The sequence below is a fragment of the Rhinolophus hipposideros genome (genome assembly GCF_964194185.1).
Source record: "Rhinolophus hipposideros genome assembly, chromosome: 8".
Taxonomy (NCBI): domain Eukaryota; kingdom Metazoa; phylum Chordata; class Mammalia; order Chiroptera; family Rhinolophidae; genus Rhinolophus; species Rhinolophus hipposideros.
Window position 1 is genome coordinate 91789449 of NC_138054.1, and position 20660 is coordinate 91810108.

The 20660-nt window shown below is 61.5% G+C and overlaps 4 protein-coding genes across 14 annotated transcripts in view; 2 read left to right on the forward strand and 2 right to left on the reverse strand.

The window, feature by feature from the left end:
• Nucleotides 1-4371, forward strand: part of PLEKHG5 (pleckstrin homology and RhoGEF domain containing G5) — a gene marked incomplete at its 3' end in the record, with an annotated part of 44506 nt that extends 40135 nt beyond the window's left edge. For 9 of the 10 annotated variants that reach the window (XM_081056580.1, XM_081056585.1, XM_081056584.1 and 6 more), the window contains 9 exons: nt 161-271; nt 410-559; nt 646-783; nt 924-1043; nt 1706-1838; nt 1930-2045; nt 2139-2335; nt 2810-3577; nt 3847-4371. In XM_081056580.1, the coding sequence (XP_080912706.1) occupies nt 161-271; nt 410-559; nt 646-783; nt 924-1043; nt 1706-1838; nt 1930-2045; nt 2139-2335; nt 2810-3577; nt 3847-3856 (1743 nt within the window). Of the gene's footprint in view, nt 1-160; nt 272-409; nt 560-645; nt 784-923; nt 1044-1705; nt 1839-1929; nt 2046-2138; nt 2336-2809; nt 3582-3846 lie in introns of those variants that run through there. The other variant, XM_081056583.1, reaches the window with a different exon arrangement.
• A 463-nt stretch (nt 4372-4834) lies between these two features.
• TNFRSF25 (TNF receptor superfamily member 25) lies at nt 4835-9428 on the forward strand (the record flags this gene model as incomplete). The annotated part of the gene is made up of 11 exons (XM_081058078.1): nt 4835-4893; nt 4984-5146; nt 5605-5794; nt 6000-6134; nt 6497-6664; nt 6751-6829; nt 7507-7562; nt 7661-7768; nt 8005-8042; nt 8465-8645; nt 8839-9428. 11 exons carry the CDS (start codon nt 4835-4837, stop codon nt 9168-9170), a joined length of 1509 nt encoding a protein of 502 aa, XP_080914204.1. The 3' UTR covers nt 9171-9428.
• Nucleotides 9429-9642: 214 nt separating this feature from the next.
• The window catches only part of LOC308500878 (espin-like), a 31221-nt gene continuing 20203 nt past the window's right edge, over nt 9643-20660 (reverse strand). The window contains exons 8-14 of one of the 2 annotated variants that reach the window (XM_081056397.1): nt 19598-19759; nt 19312-19507; nt 16758-16903; nt 16417-16680; nt 11797-11876; nt 11687-11698; nt 9643-10568 (exon numbers count right to left, since the gene is read on the reverse strand). In XM_081056397.1, coding sequence (XP_080912523.1) covers nt 10421-10568; nt 11687-11698; nt 11797-11876; nt 16417-16680; nt 16758-16903; nt 19312-19507; nt 19598-19759 — 1008 coding nt within the window. In that variant the 3' untranslated portion in view covers nt 9643-10420. Of the gene's footprint in view, nt 10569-11686; nt 11699-11796; nt 11877-16416; nt 16681-16757; nt 16904-19311; nt 19760-20660 lie in introns of both variants that reach the window. The other variant, XM_081056396.1, reaches the window with a different exon arrangement.
• On the reverse strand, nt 12823-14984 carry LOC308500938 (espin-like protein; the record flags this gene model as incomplete). The annotated part of the gene is made up of 2 exons (XM_081056437.1): nt 12823-14676; nt 14814-14984. The coding sequence occupies 2 exons, from the start codon at nt 14982-14984 to the stop codon at nt 12823-12825; spliced, it is 2025 nt and encodes a 674-aa protein (XP_080912563.1).

Sequence of the window (20660 nt, forward strand, 5' to 3'; positions counted from 1 at the left end):
GGTCACTTTCGCTGAGGCTGTTTCCTCATGTGGAAAACAGGGATAATAAGCTTGCCACCACTGGGGTGGTGGCAAAAGTGCAGTCAGGAAGAACTTGTGGAGGGCCCGGCCCCCAGGGAGCACCAGGTAACCGGTGTGTGCTTGTTCCGCCCTGCACCAGTTTGGCTCCCTCTTCAAACCCTACATCAGATACTGCATGGAGGAGGAGGGCTGCATGGAGTACATGCGCGGCCTGCTGCGCGACAATGACCTCTTCCGGGCCTATGTCACGGTGAGGGCTGGCCTTGCCGGCTGGTGGGCAGGGGTGGAGGTCGGTGGGCCCACCTGGGCTGCAGGTGTGCAGGCCCTAGCAGTGGGCGGGGCCCTGGGTGGGACCTGCCCTGAGCCCCGCCTCTGTCTCCGGCCTCAGTGGGCCGAGAAGCACCAGCAGTGCCAGCGGCTGAAGCTGAGCGACATGCTGGCAAAGCCCCACCAGCGGCTCACCAAATACCCACTGCTGCTCAAGTCGGTGTTGAGAAAGACCGAGGAGCCACACGCCAAGGAGGCCATCGTCACCATGGTAACCGGGACAGTTCAGTGGGGGTCTCTCTGAGGCTCTCTGCCCCTCCCTGACTCTGGGCCTGAACCTACCATCCTCTGCCCCAGATCGATTCCGTGGAGCGCTTCATCCACCACGTGAACACGTGCATGCGGCAGCGACAGGAGCGGCAGCGGCTGGCAGCAGTGGTGAGCCGCATCGACGCCTACGAGGTGGTGGAGGGCAGCAACGACGAGGTGGACAAGGTGGGCATTCTGGCCCTGATGGGAGGGGAGCGAGGACCAAACTGGTAGACACGGTCTAGGTTGGACTCTCACCTGGGGACTCGTAGCTGAGATGGGGAGTCATACCCTGACCTCTCCCACAACTGCTCCCCAACCCCCAGCTCCTAAAGGAATTTCTGCATCTGGATCTGACAGCACCCATCCCTGGCGCCTCCCCTGAGGAGACACGACAGCTCCTGCTGGAGGGGAGCCTGAGGATGAAGGAGGGAAAGGACAGCAAGGTGACTCCAGGGGCCACCTCCCACCCAGGGCCCCTGCCCTACCCCCTCTTGCCCTGCAGGTTTGGACCACCCCTTCCTGGGCACCTCCTGGACCCTAGCCGGTGGTTCTTAGCTGCCCAGTCAGTTGGGTGGCTATTCAAGAACTAGTGACCTCGTGTGCTCTACAATAGAAACTGAAGAAGAAATAATAAAGAATAGTGACCTTGTGGCCACATGAGGGATGATTGTCTGCGTGCAGTTTGCTCTTTACAAACATAGCAGCGTGGTCACAGCCCATGGGGTGTTGGTCTTGCCCACTTGGTGCCACATGAGCTCCTGGTGGAAGGGAGGGGACACCCAGACCCTTGCTGCTGTGCTATTAATCCTTCAGGTGCCATGTAACCCAGAGCCTGCAAATCATGATTTTAAAATTACCACCCTTTCCCTGTTTAGTTTCAATTTTAATTGAAATAAATCGCAAGCGTGTCGCTCGATGGAGGAAAACCATCTTGCCCTTCATTTTAATTTTACTCTCAGGCTCATGGGGGGTGGGCAAAGGAGGTGTGTGACAAAGTCTGAGTATCCCCAGGAGAGTGTGTTATGGCAGCAGGCTGAGGATCCCTGCCTGAGGCCCCAGGACCCTGGCTCTGACCCTGGCCTTTCCCGCTCCCCCTGCCACTCAGATGGATGTGTATTGCTTCCTCTTCACGGACCTGCTCTTGGTGACCAAGGCCGTGAAGAAGGCTGAGAGGACGAAGGTCATCAGGCCACCTCTGCTGGTGGACAAGATCGTGTGCCGGGAACTGCGGGACCCTGGTGAGGAGCCTGGGCCCCTGCTCCTGGGCCAGGGCGTGATGGGCAGGGACCGTGGTCTTAGCCAACACTGATTCGAACCGTTCTGAACCAGGCTCCTTCCTCCTCATCTACCTGAACGAGTTCCGCAGTGCTGTGGGGGCCTACACATTCCAGGCCAGTGGCCAGGCTTTGTGCCGTGGCTGGGTGGATGCTATTTACAGTGCCCAGGTGAGAGCACAGTGGTGTGCAGGTGGGCGGTCAGGGAGACCTGGTGACGGCTGCAGCCCACTCTGCCCCTGTGCACCCCCGACCCACCTGCAGAACCAGCTGCAGCAGCTTCGTGCCCAGGAGCACCCAGGCAGCCAGCAGCACCTGCAGAGCCTGGAAGAGGAGGAAGATGAGCAGGAGGAGGATGAGGAGGAAGACGAGGAAGAGGAAGGTGGGGAGAGTAGCACTTCAGCTGCCAGCTCCCCCACCATCCTGCGAAAAAGCAGCAACAGCCTGGACTCCCAGCACTGGTATGCTTGCCTGGGACCACACAGCGGACAGGGCAGGCACTCCAGCCCCCGACTCCTGACCCCAAGGCCACGGTGCTGGGCAGGTGCCAGCCCAACACCTTCCTCTGAATGGCTTCATGTTGTGAACCCAGCAGGGGGTGGGGGTGGGTTCTGTCTCCCACCAGAGTCCAGATGGGGATGACAAATGATTTTAAACTTGAATGCCAACTCTGATTCATTAGTAGCTGCCTGGAGCTGCGCTGAGCTGAGGACTCGTACACTGTACGCAGCAGGAGAGAGCTCTGTGATGGTGACAGATGCCATTACTGATGTCTGTGTTGTGGGCAGCTGGTCCGTGTGCCACATTTTGCCATCTCTGAGCCTGAAGCTCTGGGAGGGAAGAGGCTGTAGACTTCTGTGTTGCCCAGCACGAGGCGGTACCAGGCCGGCTGGGTTTCTCTTGTGGGGGCTAACTCTCTCCTCCTGGCCCCACAGTGCCTCAGATGGGTCCACGGAGACGCTGGCCATGGTCGTGGTGGAGCCTGGGGAGACACTGTCCTCTCCCGAGTTCGAGGGCGGCTCCCAGTCCGACGAGACCTCGCTCAGTGCCACCACCTCATCTGTCACCCCCACCAGCGAGCTGCTACCCCTGGGCCCGGTGGACAGCCGCTCCTGCTCTATGGACTCCGCCTACGGCACCCTCTCCCCCACCTCCTTGCAAGATTTTGTGACCCCAGCTCCTATGATGGAGCCAGCACCCCGGCCCCCAGAGTTACCACCAGCCCCTTCACCCCCACCCTCGCCCCGCCTCCGCCGCCGCACCCCTGTCCAGCTGCTGCCCCATCTGCCTCACTTGCTCAAGTCCAAATCTGAGGCCAGCCTCCTCCAGCTGCTGTCAGGGGTTACCGCCCATGGAGTGCCCTTAGCCTCCAGCCGCAGCCTGTCGGAACTCTGCTTGACTGCTACAGTCCCTGGCACGAGGACTCAGCGCTCCCCTCAGGAAGCGGGGCCCAGCTGGAATTGCCAGGGGGCACCAAGCCCTGGCAGTGGCCCCAAGCTATCAGAGATGGAGTTCAGAACCAATTGCCTGGCTGGGGAGCCTGAAGGACCTGCCAGGAGGAGCAGAGAGCTGCCTTCCGGGGCCTTGCCCAGGGTCCAGCCCGAGCTCCCCCCAGGGATCTCTGCCCAGCACAGGAAGCTGACGCTGGCCCAGCTCTACCGAATCAGGACCACCCTGCTGCTCAACTCCACGCTCACTGCCTCGTGAGTGGCCTGGCCTGGGATAGAGGGCAGGTGGCCCAGCATGCTGGCATTGGGGTCACTGCGCCCCGGGAGTGGGTAGGGGCACTGTCAGGGTTGGGAACAGATGGCATGTAGACATGTGCATGGGAGAGGGAGGCTGCCTCAGAGCCTGGCTGAATGCAGTGAGCAGTGGTGAAGGGGCCTAAGAATCCCAGTGGGGAGGAGAGGGTGGCCACAGCCCCTCTGAGCGGCATCAGCCAAGGAAGGACTGTCTCTCCCCTCCCCTGCAGGGAGGTCTGAGCAGAGCGAGGCCCCCAAGGGTGCCACTGATCCCGGAACAGCGGACAGCATGCCTCCTGCGGCGTGCCGGCCTCTGTTCCAGCTACTGCCTTGTGTATACACAAGCCGGAATGCCAGGCAGGACCCCCTGCCACCACCCCGGGCCAATTGCACTTTGCCAGACTGGATGGAAGTGGAAAAGGGCTTGTCGGAGCCTGAGACCCAGGCTGCAGTATCCCTCCCCCCTATATTCCCCCCCCCGGGGCTACCATCACTAACCTCCCCCCACATACACACCTGCCCAGGCAGGATCCCTTCCCTGCTACTCCCTGAAGTCACCAGCTCCAATCCTCTGGGCTGGTCTCCAGGGGGGGCGCACCCCTACCCTCATCTGACCCCAAATGGGACATTCCCCTGCCCTCACCCCCCTCTTCCCTCCCAGTTCCACTGGTCACCCCAGGCTTGGGTTGGGCTCTGTGTAAAGTTGCATATTTATTGAGCTTTTGATTATTTTATAAAGACTTCTATATACTCCACTGGAAAGAGTCCTTTGCTTTTGGAACCCACCCCTTTCGGGACTCAGGTGCAACTGAGCTGCTGTCCTGCCCCAGCTACAGTGGGGCACCAGCGGAGGAGACCATGGGAAGCAGAGGTCACCTGACCAGCACCTGAGATCAACCCCCGTCCCCTGCCAAAGCCATGACGTACCCATTAGAGCCCCCCAGAGGTGCCTCAGAGTGCCCTTCCCTGGGCTGCCGGTGTGAGCTTATGCCAGGGTGGGTGATGTGTCTCAGGCTGTAGTGGGAATGCTCCCTAGGACTCCCCCTCCAGGGAGGGGGCCTCTGACACACACACACACACACACACACACACACACACACACACACACACACACACAGTCTGGGGAGGATGGGTCTGCTACCTGACTCTGAAGCCCAGGGGCAGGGAAGTCATCTCGTCTCCAAGCGGTAGTCTCAGGGTTGGGGCTAGAACCCAGGCATGGCACCCAGGAAGCAGCGCTGTGCTATGAACACCTTGTTCCCCAAAGGCCGCCTCAGGTGAGCCCAGGTGCGCAGGGGGGCAAGCCAGCGGGCTGGGGGCTCCACTTCCAGACGCCTGCTGGCCCCGCCCTGACCTTTACTCCTGAGGCGGGCTTACCCAGTGGCGCGGGGTGGGGCGGACAGGAACTGTGGCGGGCAGAGCGGGCTGAGCGGGGAAGCCCCCAGCCGTGCACGCCTGTCCTGTCGGAGGGCCCAGAGCGGCGCCAGGGCCATGGAGCATTGGCCCCGGGGCTGCACGGTGGTGGCTGCGGTGAGTCGAGGCGCGGGGAGCGGCCTGGAACCTCATCTGGGCCTGGCTCCCCTGCGGGGCAAAGGAAGGGGCCTCCTGAGTCTGCTCTCGGCTTCGCTGGGGGCTGGGCCACCCCCCCACCCCTGACCTAGTTAGAGACTCAGCCGGGGCGGAACCCTTCCGCTGAGAGGAAACACCCTGCCAGGGAGCGGAGGGATCCAGGGGCCCCGGGCAGAGAAAGATCCGGGACCCTCCAACACCTTAGAAAAAGCACGGGTGGGGATGGAGCTGCCTGATTCTGCCCTGCTGGAGGGTAACCCGTGGGAGAGGGGCTGGCAGGAGCCTTTCCTCTTGCTTCTTCCAAGCCTGTGCAGAGGGGGTTAGGAAGTTAGGCTCACCCTCACCATGGGCACCCCTTCAGCTGAAGAATCTGGGAAGTGGACTGCTCTGAGGGCAAAGGCTGGGGTCTCTGAAGTTAGGGAGACTGGACAGGGAGAGGCCCCAGTGTGGATCAGCCACGCTGGGGACCAGCAGCACCTGTCCCGCAGGCTCTCCTCCTCGTGCTGCTGGGCACCCAGGGCCAGTGCAGCACTCCCCGCCCCACGTGTGACTGTGCCCACAACTCAGAGAAGAGGAATGCTCTGTCCTGTTGCAGGGGCTGTCCAGCAGGTGAGTAGCCAAATGGGTGGGAGGGGTGTGGGGGGACGTGAGGGTAGACCAAGGACAGGGGTCCAGCAGGGGTGGGGAGAGTTGGCAGGCAGGTCAGGGATGGGGTGAGGGGAGGCTGGAAGAGAAGTAGGGAGCCAGACATAGGAGGGGAGGGAGGGGAAGGTCAGAGCCCTCTGACTATCTGACCCCAGTCTGGGTTCCACAGGGCACTATCTGACGGCCCCCTGCACAAAGCCTTGTGGCAACATCAGCTGCCTTCCGTGCCCCCAGGGCACCTTCCTGGCCAGGGAGAACCACCATGAGACCAGCTGTACCCGCTGCCAGGCCTGTGATGAGCAGGGTGAGGGGCTGCCTACTGCTCAGTGGGGGGTTCCTGAGGACAGGCTGTGGCCAGGGTCTTTCTGAAGGAAGTGGCTGGCTTGGGCCCCACCTGTGGGTGTGAGGGCCCTCTGCCCACCCATCTCAGGCCCCTCCACCCTGATCCTGCCTGAGATGCCTTTGTACCCTCTCTTCCTGGTGACTTTCCTGTCCCTGTATAGGACTCAGACTTTGGTGTGTGGTGATTCTGCGCTTCTCTCTTTGAGCTGGCCCCGTTTCTGGTCTATCCTGTCTCTGTTCTTTGGGAGATCTGCCCCACCTCTCCATGGGGGTATCTTCCCCTAATGACCTCTGCTCTCCCCATCTCCCTGCATCCCCCGCCAGCCTCCCAGGTAGCCCTGAAGAACTGCTCAGCAGAGGCAGACACTCGCTGCGGCTGCAGGCCAGACTGGTTTGTGGAGTGCTTGGTCACACACTGCATTGGCGGCTCCCCCTTCCGCTGCCACCCATGCCTAGACTGTGGGACCCTGCACCGCCACACACGGGTGCCCTGTGAGTACCCCTCCAGATGAGCTATCTACCCCCACACCCCGGCCCCTGCCTCCCTCTCTTGACCCATACCATCTGTTGGACTGCAGGTTCCAGCAGAGACACCGACTGTGGGACCTGTCTGCCTGGCTTCTTCGAATATGGCAACAGTTGTGTGTCCTGCCCCATGTAACTTCCTGGCTGCCCTGGGCTGGGGGGAGGCTGGGAACAGAGTTGGGGTCCAGGGGCAAGGAGGAGGGACCAGGGGCAAGGCCCTATGGTGGGTAGGCCCCGCTTCAGGCAAACATTGTGTGGTAAAAGGAAATCTGGATTCACCTATGCCAGACAAATAAGGATTCCTTTAGTAATCCTTCCAGCTGTACATTAGGAATAGGATTTGTCACTTACAGAAATTCACATTGATATAGTTTCAAAACTTGGGCTGAGATTCTCGGGGGGATCGTGGGCAAGTTACTTCACCACTCTGATCTGTGACTTCCCCATCTGAACATGGGGACGCTGTTAGTAGGTCCGCCTCAGAATATCAACCATTTCCAGACACTGTTCCAGGTGCTGGGTATACAACAGGGAACAAAATAGACAAATCCTGGTCCTTATGAAGTTGACACCCTAGTGACTCTCAATTTGGTCGAGAAGAAGCTCCATAAATAGTGGTCGTTGATATTCCTGGGGACACAGGTGATATTTCAGCAGTACTTCAGCAACATTCTTGCGTTGAGTGAAGCTCCTAGGGAAGAGGCCTGGGGAAGGAAGGGCCTTCAGGATGGAGAAGATGTCAGGCCGTCCTGGGGAGCCCCTCCTGCTGTGTAGGCCCTCATCCCCCATCCCAGTCCCTCCCCTTGCAGGAGCACCTTCTGGGACTGTCCTGAGCCCTGTGCGGCAGTCTGTGGCTGGAGGCAGAGTAGGTGGTGTGCTGGGAACGCAAGTGGGAGAGCTGGGATGAGCCAAGGGGAGGTTGGGGGGTGGCTACCACCCACCACCCACCAGCTGCTTTTTCAGTGTTCTGGGTCCAGGTGCTTCTGGCAGGCCTGGTGGTCCCACTCCTGCTTGGCGCCACCCTGACCTACATATACCGCCGCTGCCAGCCCCGCAAGCCCATGGCTCCCGGTAAGCGCGTGTGTGCACATACACGCGCACACACACGCACACACACATACACACCCACACTCCCAGGGGCCTGGGGTCAGGATGGGTAGCCCAGAGCCCATTCAGCCCTGATGGGGTGGGGGGAGAACTATGGGAGGGAGTCCTGGGGTGTATGTGCAGAGGAATCCAAGAGGAGCTGGACCAGCACCGAGGTTCAGGAGACCTGCCTGGTTGCTGATTAGATTCTCTTGTCTCAGCAGATGAAACTGGGACGGAGGCCCTGGCCCCGCTGCAGGTAAGAATCTCAGTAATGTTCTGGAAGAGGGTGAGCAAGCACCTAGGCCTGAGCCTTCTGGAGCTGAGAGGTTGTACCTTGTTATAACTCACGGTCCCCAGTGCATGGCATGGTAGCTGGCATGGAGTGGACCTCATGAACACATGTGCTGAGTATTTGAATGAGAGCAGCACAGTGCTTACACCCAAGCGACTCTCAGTCTGCTGGGATCCAGAAAGGTCAACAAGCTAACGGTTCAGTGGGCTGAGTGCCACTGTGGAGAGGTCGGGGGCAGGGTACCCAGGCAGAGGACATAGCTCTTTCGCTGGGCCAGGTGACAGAGCATGGCTGGTGGGGGCGGGGATGGGGGGGCTGCACTGGGGATATTTGCTGGCTAGAGACCCCAGCAGAGGGGCCTTACTGGGGTCTCTCTTGGCTTCCAGGCCACCCACCTCTCACCCCCAAATGGTGCCCACACCCTTTTGGAGCCACCCAGCAGCAGTGAGAAGGTCTGCACCGTCCAGTTGGTAGGCAATAGCTGGACCTCTGGTTCCCCTCAGATTCAGGAAGTACCCTGCCAGGAGGTGCCATGGTCCTGGGACCAGCTGCCCAGCAGAGCTCTTGGTAAGGGACATCAGTAGCCTGAGGCCTTGGCTCCATTCTCCTAAGTCCAAGGTGAAAAGCCACGGTTTCTTGAGGCGCCCCTTGCCCACTTCCCTTCCCCTAACTCACCTGGTGGACCACCCTGCCTGGGTGCCCACCTCTACCCTTTGGCCGCAGCCCGCATTCCCATTGGCTCTCTCTGGCCCGCCCCCAGGCCTGCTGCCGCCGCCTCCCGCGCCTTCCGCGGGGCTCCCTATGGGCTCGGCAGCCGTCATGCTCCAGCCAGGTCCGCAGCTCTATGACGTGGTGGATGCGGTGCCCGCGCGGCGCTGGAAAGAGTTCGTGCGCACGCTGGGGCTGCGCGAGGCCGAGATCGAGGCCGTGGAGGTGGAGGTCGGCCGCTTCCGCGACCAGCAGTACGAGATGCTCAAGCGCTGGCGCCAGCAGCAGCCCGCGGGCTTGAGCGCCATCTACGCGGCCCTGGAGCGCATGGGGCTGGACGGCTGTGCCGAGGACCTGCGCAGCCGCCTTCGGCGCAGCCCGTGACGCGGGGCCCATCCGCCACCTGGAGGCTCTGGTGGCCCTTACCGAAGCCCTAAGTACCGTTACTTATGCGTGTAGACATTTTATGTCACTTATTAAGCCCCTGGGACGGCCCTGCTTAGAGGCGCCCGCCGGCCTCACGCCTGCGCACCCCTTGTCGGGTTAAGGCAAAGTATCAATAAACATCAGGAGGGTGTCACGAGATTGCCCGGCTGTTTCTCAGCCAGAGTTTGGTGGAGGCCTTGGTATTAAATTTATGAGAAAAGTAAATGCTTGGTGTTTCCGCGGTGCTGAGGTGTTAAGTGGCCTGGGCTTGGTTTCCTGGGAGCGTCGAAAGGGCCAGAAGTCTTGCCACCCAGGGTCTGGGACCCACGGTGGGGACCAGAGTGGCCCTTAGCGCCCAAGCCTGCTCCTTCTCTGCTGTGGCTCAGTTACCCCGAGGAGAGGAAGTCGGCGACAGCGAACGAGTGAACATGAGCCCCGGGCGACTGCGAGAGCTTTAATGGGGGTGCGGGTGCGAGACAGCGGGGACCGGGAAGGCAGCAGCCGGAGACAGGTTCAGGGCCCCTTGTCCTCCACTCACTCCACCAGGGCAGTGAAAGGGTCCAGGGAGCTCGGGGCCTGGCTTGGAACGGCGCGCGCAGACTTCACTGGAGGAAGGTGGGGGCAGAGGTGGGGCCCCGGGACCGGCAACTCCGTCCCGACGGGCAATTTGCAGTTTTCATCGTTTCTGGTAAACAAATGACTGAGAGGAAACCTTCGGCGGGGATGGGAAATGCAGCCCGGGCGCATATCTGGGTCAGGGAGGAAGGAAAACCCCTTCCCCGAGCGCGGGGCCTGCCTCCGCCCAGGATGCGCCAGCGCCAGCCACGCGGGTTCCGGGGTGCGGGGGAGGGAGCTGAAGCCCGGCGCGCACCCCGAGGGAAAACAAAGTCACCACCCACGGGGCTGGGAAAAGCTCTGCACACGCAGACATTCAACGAACATGCAAATATATGTAAATAGGCATGCAAATAAGCAGCATCTTTTACGTCAACGACTTGGGCACTTTTTCTGGGCGACTGCAGCGGTGGGCGCGCTCCAGCGTGGTCCCGGGCTGGGAATGCGAGGGCCGGTTTGAGGGTCAGGGAGGGGTTCCAGCTTAGGAGGGGAGGGCGGCGCGACTCCCAGCCCTTCCGTCCGGGCCGGGCAGGCCGGGGCGGGGGGGCTGCTCCCCCCTAGAGCTCGCGAGGATGCCAGCAGGAAAGCGGCATCTAGTACTTAGCGATGTCCCCCTTCTTCAGGATGATCTGTCGCTGCCAGGGCGCCAGCTTGGTCTCATCGTAGCCCAGCGTCCTCAGCTTCTCCGACTGCTCTTTTTCCCGCTGCATCTCCTCCTGCTTCTGTCGCTCCTCCTCTTTCCTAGGCATGGGGTGGGGGCAGAACCGCGGGCAAGGGTGAGAGGGTGGGCCAGGCTCCCCGGTGGCAAAGACTGGGTTACTGAGGGCAGGGGCTGGGTTGCTTAGGACAGAGGGACTAATAAATGGCAGAAGGGTTAGGTGACTAGAGACAGGGTTGGCTTAGGAGGCCGGCAGCTGGGATTCCTGGGGACAGACTGGAACCCTGGGGGCACTCATAAGAGCTGGGTGGGCAAGAGACTGTGGTTGGGTTACTACTGGCTGGGGGTGTTACTGGAAACAGGTGCTGAGTCACAGTGTGGCCGCAGGTGAGGAAGGATGGTTATGAGGGCAGGGGATGAGATTATGGGGGATAGGACCTGAGTTACTGGGGACTGGGTTTGGGCTGCTGGGGAGCAGGGGGACCACATTATTCGGAGACAGTAATTAGGGACAAATTATTAGAACCTGGGGGCTAGATCTGCACTGCTGACAAGGTAGCCCCTGAGCACAGATGGCTGTTGAGCACTGGAAATGTAGGGATTGAGACGTATTGCAGCAGAAGGTACACATGGCAGCTCAAAGACTTAGATTTAAAAAGGGTGTAGAACATCTCATTAATAATTTTTCTATTGATTATATATTGAAATATGTAATTTCAATTGAAGGTATACTTATTGAAATATATAATTGAATTTTGACGCATTGGATTATATAAAATACACTATGAAAATTGAGTTCCCCTATATCTTTTTTTTTTCAACTTGGCTGGTAGAAAGGTTAACATCACATATGTGGCTCGCATTATATTTCTATCAGCACTGGGCTAGATTACCGGGGGTAGAAACTAAGTTTTGAGCAAAAGATGACCAAGGTTATTGATACTGAGGTTGGGTTCAGTGCAGAGCAGAAAGACTAGGTTAGTGGGAGATGGGGGCTGGGTAATTGGGGACGTAGTTATTACAGCAAAGAGCTAGACTCTGAGGGACAGGGGCTAAGTTATTGGGGGAAAGGGGCCTGGTGGCATTACTGGGAACACAGAGGCTGTGCGCTCAAGATGGGGCTGGATAAACGGGCAAAAGGACAAGCCTCTGTGACTGGGTGCTGGGAGGGGAGGCAGGTCAGGCCCAGCCCCACACTCACCGCTTCTGCTCCCTAGAAGGAAAAAGAGACAGCATTAGTTGGCGCCACCATTTCAGGGATACAATCAAGACACCTCGCCAGGCCCTGAATCTTTCAGACCTCCAGCTCACCTCTCCTCTTCTAGCTTCTTCCGCAGGAGGTCCCGCCTCCAGGCAGGCATGCTGGCCAGCCGGGCCTCCTCTTCCTCCTCCTGAAACATAAGTACAAAGCTTCAGGGCCAGCATGGCCTGGGAGGTAGGGCGCCAGAGGAGGTGTACCCCCAACCTGGGAGACCTGCACCAATCAGGGACAGCAGGACACAGATGGGATTCCTGGAAGAGACCCTTTTGATGCCCTTCTAGAGGGCAAATGGATGAAAGCCCATGGTCACAGCCGCCTTGGAGGAGACCTCCTGTAACCCTTCCCCAATAACTCAGGCCCAAGTCCTAGAGTCTGTGCCAGAGAGGTCAGCGCTGAGTATAGGAGGTGTAGGTGGAGAGCAGAGAATGAGATTCTGTACAGAGGCACGTGGCCAGATGGCCCCAGGCCTGTGACCCAGAATCTCTGGGCACACCCATACTTGGGCCCCCAAAGACCCTGCCAGCTCAGAGAAGCTCAGGCTGCACCCTGGTTCCAATGTGAAGGACCTTCTGGCCCATGCCTGTTCTGTTCCCAAACGGAGTCGGCACCAGCTCTACAACTGTGCGCTGCAATGACACTTGTGGTGCGGGGCATCCAACACAGGCAGCTTACAGAAAAGAGTTTTATTACTTGTATGTTACATAGGAGAACATGTCACACGGAACACTGCACACATGGCTCCCTTGACCTCAGCCAAAGAGGTAGCTGTGAATTCCAGTAAAAAAAAACAAAGAGGGAGAGCCACACAGCCCCAAGGGGGACCCTCAGTCCCTCACTTAGAGGGGCTGCTTCTTCCACCTGGCTCCACATAGAGCCAGGTAAGGCTGTAGGGCCAGAGGGGAACACCTGGTTTGCCCTGTGCCATGCCCAGCCTATCCCGGCCAACTCCCCACATCCAGCCATGATGGGACCTCAAAGGCTGAAGCAGCCTGGTCCTGGCTTTCTGGATTTTCTAAGGCCACCGTCCTGGGTTCTTCCTGCCCGCTTCTGGCCTTTGGAGGGCATCCAGGCCGGGGTTAAGATGCTTGAGGGTCAATTCCGAATTCTGCTGCTTCTATGTCAAAGAGCTCTGCCTCCTTCTCCTTCCAGAAGGAGAAGCTGCGGTCGATGTAGCGGCAGATGTCCTCGTTGCTGAACTCTCCCATCTCAGACACCAGCTCCAAGGGGTCTTCGGTGGGGACTTCGGAACTTGGAGGAGCCAACGTCGGAGGAGGGGCGGCTGGCGGGGGAGTGGGTGGCGGCTGTGGCGCAGGGGCCGGGGCCTCGGGCTGCCCCTCGGGCCAGTCCTCAGTCTGAGCTGGTTCGGCCTCTTGGTCCGGCTTCCTCGCTTCTCCCGTCTCCTCCTCCTCTTCCTCCTCTTTCTCCTCCTCCTCCTCCTCCTCCTTTTGCTGCTTGTCAGCATCTTCCTCCCAGGTCGGCCTAGCCTCTGGGCTGTCTCCAAAGAACTGGCACCTGAGGTCCTCAAAGCCGTCGCTCCAGCCACGCCGGCCGGCCTCCACCTCCTCAAGCACCACGCGGTGGAAGAGGCGGATGAGCTCCCACGGGTGGCTGCCCAGCCGGTCGAACATCTCATAACACAGCAGGTGGCGGAACTTGCGCTCCTCGCGGCTCAGGCCCATCTCGAGCAGCTGGAAGTAGCCGAGCATGAAGAGGTCGAGCGTGAGGCTGTCGTAGGGCGGGGGCGCGCCGCCATCCAGGGGCGGCAGGAAGTGCTCAGGCCAGTACAGGCCGTGCGCTAGGCCTGGGCCGCTGGGCTGGTGCGCAGGCACCTGCTGCAGCAAGCTCCGCCAGTGGCCCAGCAGCTTGCCCACCACCTGCCGCTGCTTCAGCAGGCGCAGCAGCCGCTCTTCATGCCCGTCGCCCTCCAGCGACTGGGGGTCGTCCGCGGCGTCCAGGGCCTCGGGGGCGGGGCCGGCGCCGGCGGCCACCACCCGGGGCAACAGTTTGCGCAGGCGCGCCTGGGCCTGGCGCCCAGGGCCGCCGAAGGCCCACTTGCGCCAGTGCTCCAGGAAGAGGTAGACGATGCGCTCCTTGCGCATGTCGATGTAGTCTTGGACACCGCGCAGCTCGGTGGGGGGCGGCGGCCTGCGTGCCAGCGGCTCGGGCTCGGGCAGCGCCGCCTGGCGGCCTGGTTCCTCCGGCGGGCCCAGCGTGCCTAGGGACTCCCGCGCCGGCTGCAGGCCGTTGGCGACAGCAGCGCTCGGCTCGCCAGGACCGGCCGCCACGTAGTCCTCCTCGAGAATGGGCTCGCAGCCTGGGGTGCCGGCGGGCAGCGAGAGCTTTCGGCACGGGCCGCGCGGGGGCGGGGAGTCCTGGGCGCGCTGCTCGTAGATGGCGCGGAGGTGCTTCACCGAGACGCCGCACTCGAGGATCTCGCGCTCTATGGCCTCACGGCACCAGCTGAGCGAGTGCGAGCGACCCAGACAGAGCGGACCCGGCCTCCAGGGCGCGTCGGACAGCGGTGCCAGCAGCTGGCCGGTGTCGGCGGCCAGCAGCTCGGCCAGGTGGGCGGGCCGGCCGCCCAGTGCAGCCAGCAGCGTGGCCAGGTTCTTGAGCAGCGTGGAGATCTTGCTACACCAGGCAGGCAGGCTGACGGCGCGGCCGTGCATGCGGCGCGGGTCGACGGTGAAGCGCGGCGCCGACAGAGCGGCAGAGATGGGCAGCAGCTGCTCCAGTTCCAGCTCCAGCTGCTCCAGGCGCCCCTCCAGCCTCTGCGCCTTGTACAACACCTGCAGGTTCTCGATTTGCTGCTCGATGCGGAGTACGTCAGCCTCTGTCATGAGCTCGCCGAAGGGCCCGAGGATGCCGTTGTGCTCGCGGGAGTACCTCCAGCCCTCGCGGGGGTAGCAGCACGAGCTGCCGGCCGTCAGCTAAGGCGGGGAAGACAAGAGAGGGGAGGGAGGCGGGTCTCCCTCTGGCCCGGCTCCTGCAGGGGCCGCCGGGGGGCGCCCTTTGCATGTCCCAGGTGGTGTAATGGCTCCGCGGGGCTGAGTTGGCAGGGACCGGCCACGCCTGGCCGGCGGGCGATTTCGCTGGGGCGAGGCTTCGGCCCAGGAAGCCGCTCCGGGCGCTGGGTAGTGTCCACTTTGGTCGCTGGCGGGGACACAGCCGGTCGTTGGGCGCTGTTGCAGAGGCAGGGCGGGCAGACGGGCGCTTCACGCCTGGCTTGGTTGCACATTACACCACCCAAGAACATGCAAAAGGCATTGAAGCTGCGACGCGGTCAGCGGCCCTCTCCCACCTCACTCAGGGTCTGCGATTTTGAGGCCAGATCCCAGCAAGGCCTCTCCTTGCTTCAAACCGATGACCCCTTCTTAAGCTCCCCGGTGGCCCAAGCTCTCTCTAGCCACAATGTCAGTTTTAGTGCTGAATGAGAGGCTCTTAAAGAGGTTGAAGCTGTGGCTTCCACGCCTATTCCCACCCTCTCTCACCCCTGGAATAATAACACAATTTATAGATCTAGGCTTGTCAGGCTCTTCTTACGGTCTCATTTATTCCTCTTTTTTTCACCTCTAGGTTGCTACTTTAATGCCAGGCTTTTCCCAGGTGGGCGGCTGCCCTCACCTCCTTACAGGCCTCCCAATTTATCCTGACCCACTGCAATCCCCACATACAAATCTGATGATGCCACTTCCCAGCTTAACCCCCCTCCCAGACGCCCCACTGCTCCAGGAGAAAGTCCATTTTCTTCAAGGCCAGGCTTTGATTTGACCCCCACTGACCTCCCCAGCTCCAGCCCCTCCCATAGTCCAGTCACCCAGCCACACCCACTGACTCCCAGACTTCCCCTGTCCTGTCTGCTTGCTCTTTACCCCACTCTTCCCATCCACCTCTTGCTCATCTTCCAAGTTTGCCTTAGACCTCACTTTCTCCTTCCCTAACACCTTCCTCAGCCCAAACAGGCTGGTGGGCTTGGGGGTGCTCCAGTCCTCTGCACATACACCACAGCGCTGCCCATATTGTAGCGGCCCAGCTATGTGGGGGCACTGATCACTCTACGAAGGTTTTGTGTTTGCTTGTTGGTTGACCCCCTGCACCCCCTCCTGCAGACCCCTCCAGAGCAGGTCCTGATATGTTCCATGAATCCCCAGAGGCTACAACAGAGTGTGACACATGGACAGCACCCAGGAAATGTTTGTTGAGAATGGATCAATGGCAAACCATCCTGCCAGCAAGTGATGAACCTGTCTGACTGACATAGGAAACTGAGGCTGGATGAGGCTCTGTATCAGTGGCTGGAAAGTGGCGATGCAGGGAAAGAGCCCAGGCCAGTCTGACTGTGACCAAAAGCCTCTTGGCTACTCCGAGTGTGGCTTCTGGACCAGCATGGTCAGCCTCACCCAGGAGCTTGTTGAAGAATCTCAGTCCCACCAGGGCTCCCCAGTCAGAATAGGCATTTTGAAAAGATTCCAGGCTGCTGGGGGTGGAGGTGGTGGAGAAGACCAGTCCCAGGAGAGGAAGGTCGTCCAACCCTGTTTTTCCTCAAAGGTAATGGGAGTTGCCTGAGGTTGAAGGGCCCCTGGGACAGGCTGGGGTGATGGGGAGGAATGAACGGGCTGTGGATACAGGTGCAGACACCAGGGCTCTCTGGGAAGGCCCACCCCGCCCACCTTCCGCTTCTGCTCCTCCTCCTCCTGCATCTTCAGCTGCAGCTTGCGAACCATCACCTGGCGCTTCCACTCGGGGATGGGCCGGCCCTGCTCGTCGTGCGTAGGGATGAGCGCCTCCACGTCGAGCTGCACGCCAGGCGCAGGAGTGGCGGGAGGCGCTGGCGCCAAGCTGCCGTTGAGCAGTGGCTGGGGTCCCGCAGCTGGCGGAGTGGGGCTCCGGGCACGTGACGGTGCGGGCGACGCTGGAGGCAGTGGTGAGTCAGGCTGTGGGAAGAAGTGGCGGGGCTGAGCGCAGGAAGGGGCGCGGGGAGCCCGGGAGGGGCGCCTGTCCGACCGCCTACCTGAGTGGCCGGCTGCCCGCTGCCGGAGAACACCGTGGTCAGACCCTTGCTCTGCGGTGTCGGCTTCAGACTCTTGCCCGCCTTGATCTCAGCCAGTAGCTCCGAGTTGTCACCCGTCGGGGACATCATGTTGAAAGACTTGGTGCCTACACGGAGGCAGAAAAGGAGGCGCTGGCCGGGGGTGGGGCCGCGTCCCTGCCGCCCCCACCCGCCACTTTGCTGCCCTCTCCCCAAGTCAGAACAGGCTGGGAGACTTCCCTTGGGCAGCCTTCCCTTGGGCCCAGACAGCAGCAACCCAGACCCGGGCCGTGGGCGGCTAGGCTCTGGGAGAGCCGCTGGGGTCCCACCATTCTTCCAGCCCTACTGGCCCTACTCACGGGAGGTGGGGCCCGGGCCCAGAGCCCCCTGGGATTTCATGATGGCTCTTGGGCCGGCCCTGGGCACTGTAGTGAATGTGTCCGCCCAGCTCCAAAACACTACCTGGGAATAGCCAGCCGACCTTTGTCCCAGGTTCCCTGGCTGGGCCGGCCAGGGTGGAGTCTCCCTTCGGCCCTCTCTCTGCATCAGCAAAGCCCAGTGACCCTTGGACTGAGACGCCTGAAGCTCCAGGGTTATAGGGACTGGGGACCCTGGATGCTACAACCCAGCCAGTCCCCACCCCACCCCCCACCACAAACCCACAGACAGACGCGAGCCGTGCAGACACACTGGTGGCAAGCCTGGAGCACACTTATGGCAAAGCACTGCTCAGCTCTGGGGGACCCAGGAAAGTAGAGCCCTTACTAAGGATGTGGGGTGGGGGCACCCCGGAAGAAGGGTCAGGTGGGTAACATGCAAATGCCCAGAGCAGAGTTTGCATTTTTCGACCAGGCCGGCGGCGGAAGTGACTGGGGTGTGGGGAGGGGTGTCCTTAGAGCCTGAGGATGGGGTCAGGGCTGGGTGAGAGGAATAAAACAGGCCCGCAGCTTCTGGGTTCCCAGGCTGGGGATCACAGAGCACAGTAGCAGGAGGAGGGAAAATGCGAAAGTGCCCGGCAAGCACAATCAGCCAGGTGCAGAATGCATGCAAGTGGGTGTGGTGGGGCTAAGAGGGTAAGTGTGGGGCAGGAGGCCCTGCTGTGGCATTGAGGACCCCTCAGCTGCCTGCCCCTGGCCCTGCCCTTTCCTCAAGTCCCGTGCCCCTTGGGACTTGTTTTTCCTGAGCAGCCCTGTCCCCCACCCCTGCGCATCAGCCAGCAGCCGCTGACGCAGCTACTCACTCTTCCTGTGCCTCAGGACTCTCACTTCTAGGGACCGAGAAGAGAGAAGTGACAGTGGAGTTAGCAGAGGGAGGGGGCCGGGGTGAGGCTAGGACAGCAGGGACAGTGAGAGAGGGCCAGGGAGGCCAGGAGGAGGGGAGGGGTGTGCAGAGGAGCGGGGAGAGGGGAGGCGGAACTTTCCAGCCCTTTTGACCCTGGCTCAGGCAGTTCTGGAGTTCCAAAAGGGTTGTCTACCCAGTTCCCAGCTTTGCTGGTGCCCCTGAAGGCTGGACAGTGCTGCCACAGGCCCTGGCCTCCCTAACAAGGGCCTCAATCTTGGCATTGGGTTGGGATAGGGCCCCCAGCCCAGGCTCTGCTGAGAAGGGGTGTCAGGAGAAGCCTGGAATCGATATTCCTTCTGCTCCTAGCTTCACCCTTGTTCCAAGTTACAGAGGGAAGAAGCTGACCCCAGAGCTGGGGACCTTTCCGGAGGCTCAGCTGGTGGTAGACATGCTACCATGGTTCTGGTCTGCAGGGGCTGGGGCTCCCTGGGAACCCCAGGGAGCCCAGGCTGGCCCTGCCCTGGACCCTACAGTGCCCTTGCTCTCCTAGTCAGGGATGAAGCGTTGGATGGTGCCAATAAGCATCGTCCCTGCACCGAGTGGCTGGATCCCCCTGCCAGCATCAGCACCCAGGCAACATCTCCTGGGCCTTCCAGAAGCCCTGGTGTGTGGACTGCCCCATATCACAGAAGAGATTGCTGGGAATCCTGGTCACCAGGCTAGCTCTATAAAAGGATGATCAGGAAAGTCACCAGGAGGGGCAGGGCATGATGGGTCACTGGCCGTGTCCCCAAAGCCAAGCCCTGGCTGGCCTAGGGGCCTCCCCAGGAGAGATCTGGCTAGGAAGAGTCCCTGATGCTTCTGAGAAGGGCTCAGGGCTGTAGCGAGCTTGGAAGAACGGAACGCAGAATAGACGTCCTGCAGGGAGGTTGGCCAGCAGCCCTGCCTCCCTGAAGCCAGCTCTGCTTCTTAGAGCTTCCCTCTAGCACCAATTCATCAGAAATACCAGCCACCAGATCTGAGGCCTTCCCCAATGGATGGGAAGCAGGACGAGTGAGAAGGGGACGTGCCCCAGGTCACCCAGCTCAGTTCTCCTCCAGCAGAGTCTTCCCTTAGGGTCAAGTCCTCACTGGGGGAGGGGCTCCAAGAACAGTAGGAAAAGAGGAAGCACTTGGGCAGTCGCAGCTGGGGAGGGGGCGTTGTCTAGGTTTCCCTCCCACTTCGGGGCTAGCGCCGCCCCCGGCGCCCTACTCACTGCCAGTGGAGGAGGAGGAGCGACGCTGCCCGCAGCCAGGGCCGGCGCCCTCAAAGGGCAAAGGCGGAGCCGGCGGCGGCGAGCTCAGGCCCTCGGGCAAGGGAGGCGGCGGCGGGGGCGGTGGGGGCAGCTCCCTGGACGCCTTGGGGTCCGCGGCGCAGCCGTTGTGCACATGGTTCCCGGGGAGCAGCACCGCCTGTGGGGGAGCGGAGGGGCCAGCGAGTGAGAAGCAGGCGGCCCGGCCGGGTCCAGGGCGGCCGGCGGGTGCGGACTGGCGGGCACACACCTCTTCGCTGTGCGCCATGCCGGGGCGTGCGGCCAGCGGCTCCCCGGGACAGCGGCCCAGCTGGCGGTAGTAGTCCCCCGTGCTGGGCTGCTTGCTGAAGGCGCGGGGCTTGCGGCTAGAGTCCTGTCTCCGCAGCCCGTTGTGGCCGTCGTGGGAGCTCAGCTGCAGGAAGACAGCGGGGGAGTGGGTTTCAGGCCCTTGTCCCTTATGCCTCCCACGCCGCCCCACTCCCAGCTCTTCACCTTCCCGGGGGGATCGCGGCCAGCGGCCGTTGAAGGGTGCAGCTAGCCGTGTTCCTAGACCTTCCGGTCTCAGAGCGGGGATGCGGCGAGGGTCATGGGGGCTTCGGTGGAAGGGCGGGCTCGGTTGGCCCTACACGGAGAGGTTCTGGGCACGCGCCAAGGGGCGCAGAGGCCCCCACTAAGGCTAGAAGGGGCGGGCCCAGGGGCGGGGTGGCCCAGCCCAGACGCCAGGGGGAGCCGGAGAAGGGGCAGCTCCCAGCTCAGCCAGCGCTAAAGTCTCAGCTGCACCCCAGTCCCGGCTGCCACACCGTCCCGCGGGTCCCCAAGTCTCCGCCGAGCCCTCTCGCGGGGATCCCGGCCCCGAGGGAGCCCTCTCGAGAGCCCGTGACCTAAGAGGCTCCTGCTTGCCCAGGGCTCTCAGCCGCCCAGCCCGGGGCCGGGACTGCTCCTACCTGTACCTGTGCTGGTGACCCCCGCTGTGCACCTGCTGGCGGGGGCGGCATGGACCCGACACCTGCGCTACCTGATCCTTCCTCTCAGGTTACAGCCCAGCCCGTGCCCGCCCGCGCCTTTGAGCGCCTATGAGCTCTGTCGGCCTGACATCACCCAGGCCCGCCAATCCTGGGCTGAACAACCCCCCCATACCCCCAGCAGTGGGGGATGCCACAAGGGCACCAACTGCTCTGTCACACCTGGTCGCTGTACTGCGCCTGCCCCGCCGGCCAGATGTGGCCCCGCCCCCTGCGCTTTTCTTCCTCCGCTGGGTACTGAGCGCCACGGCCTTCATCCCACCTCCACATCCCTCCATCCACCGAGACAGA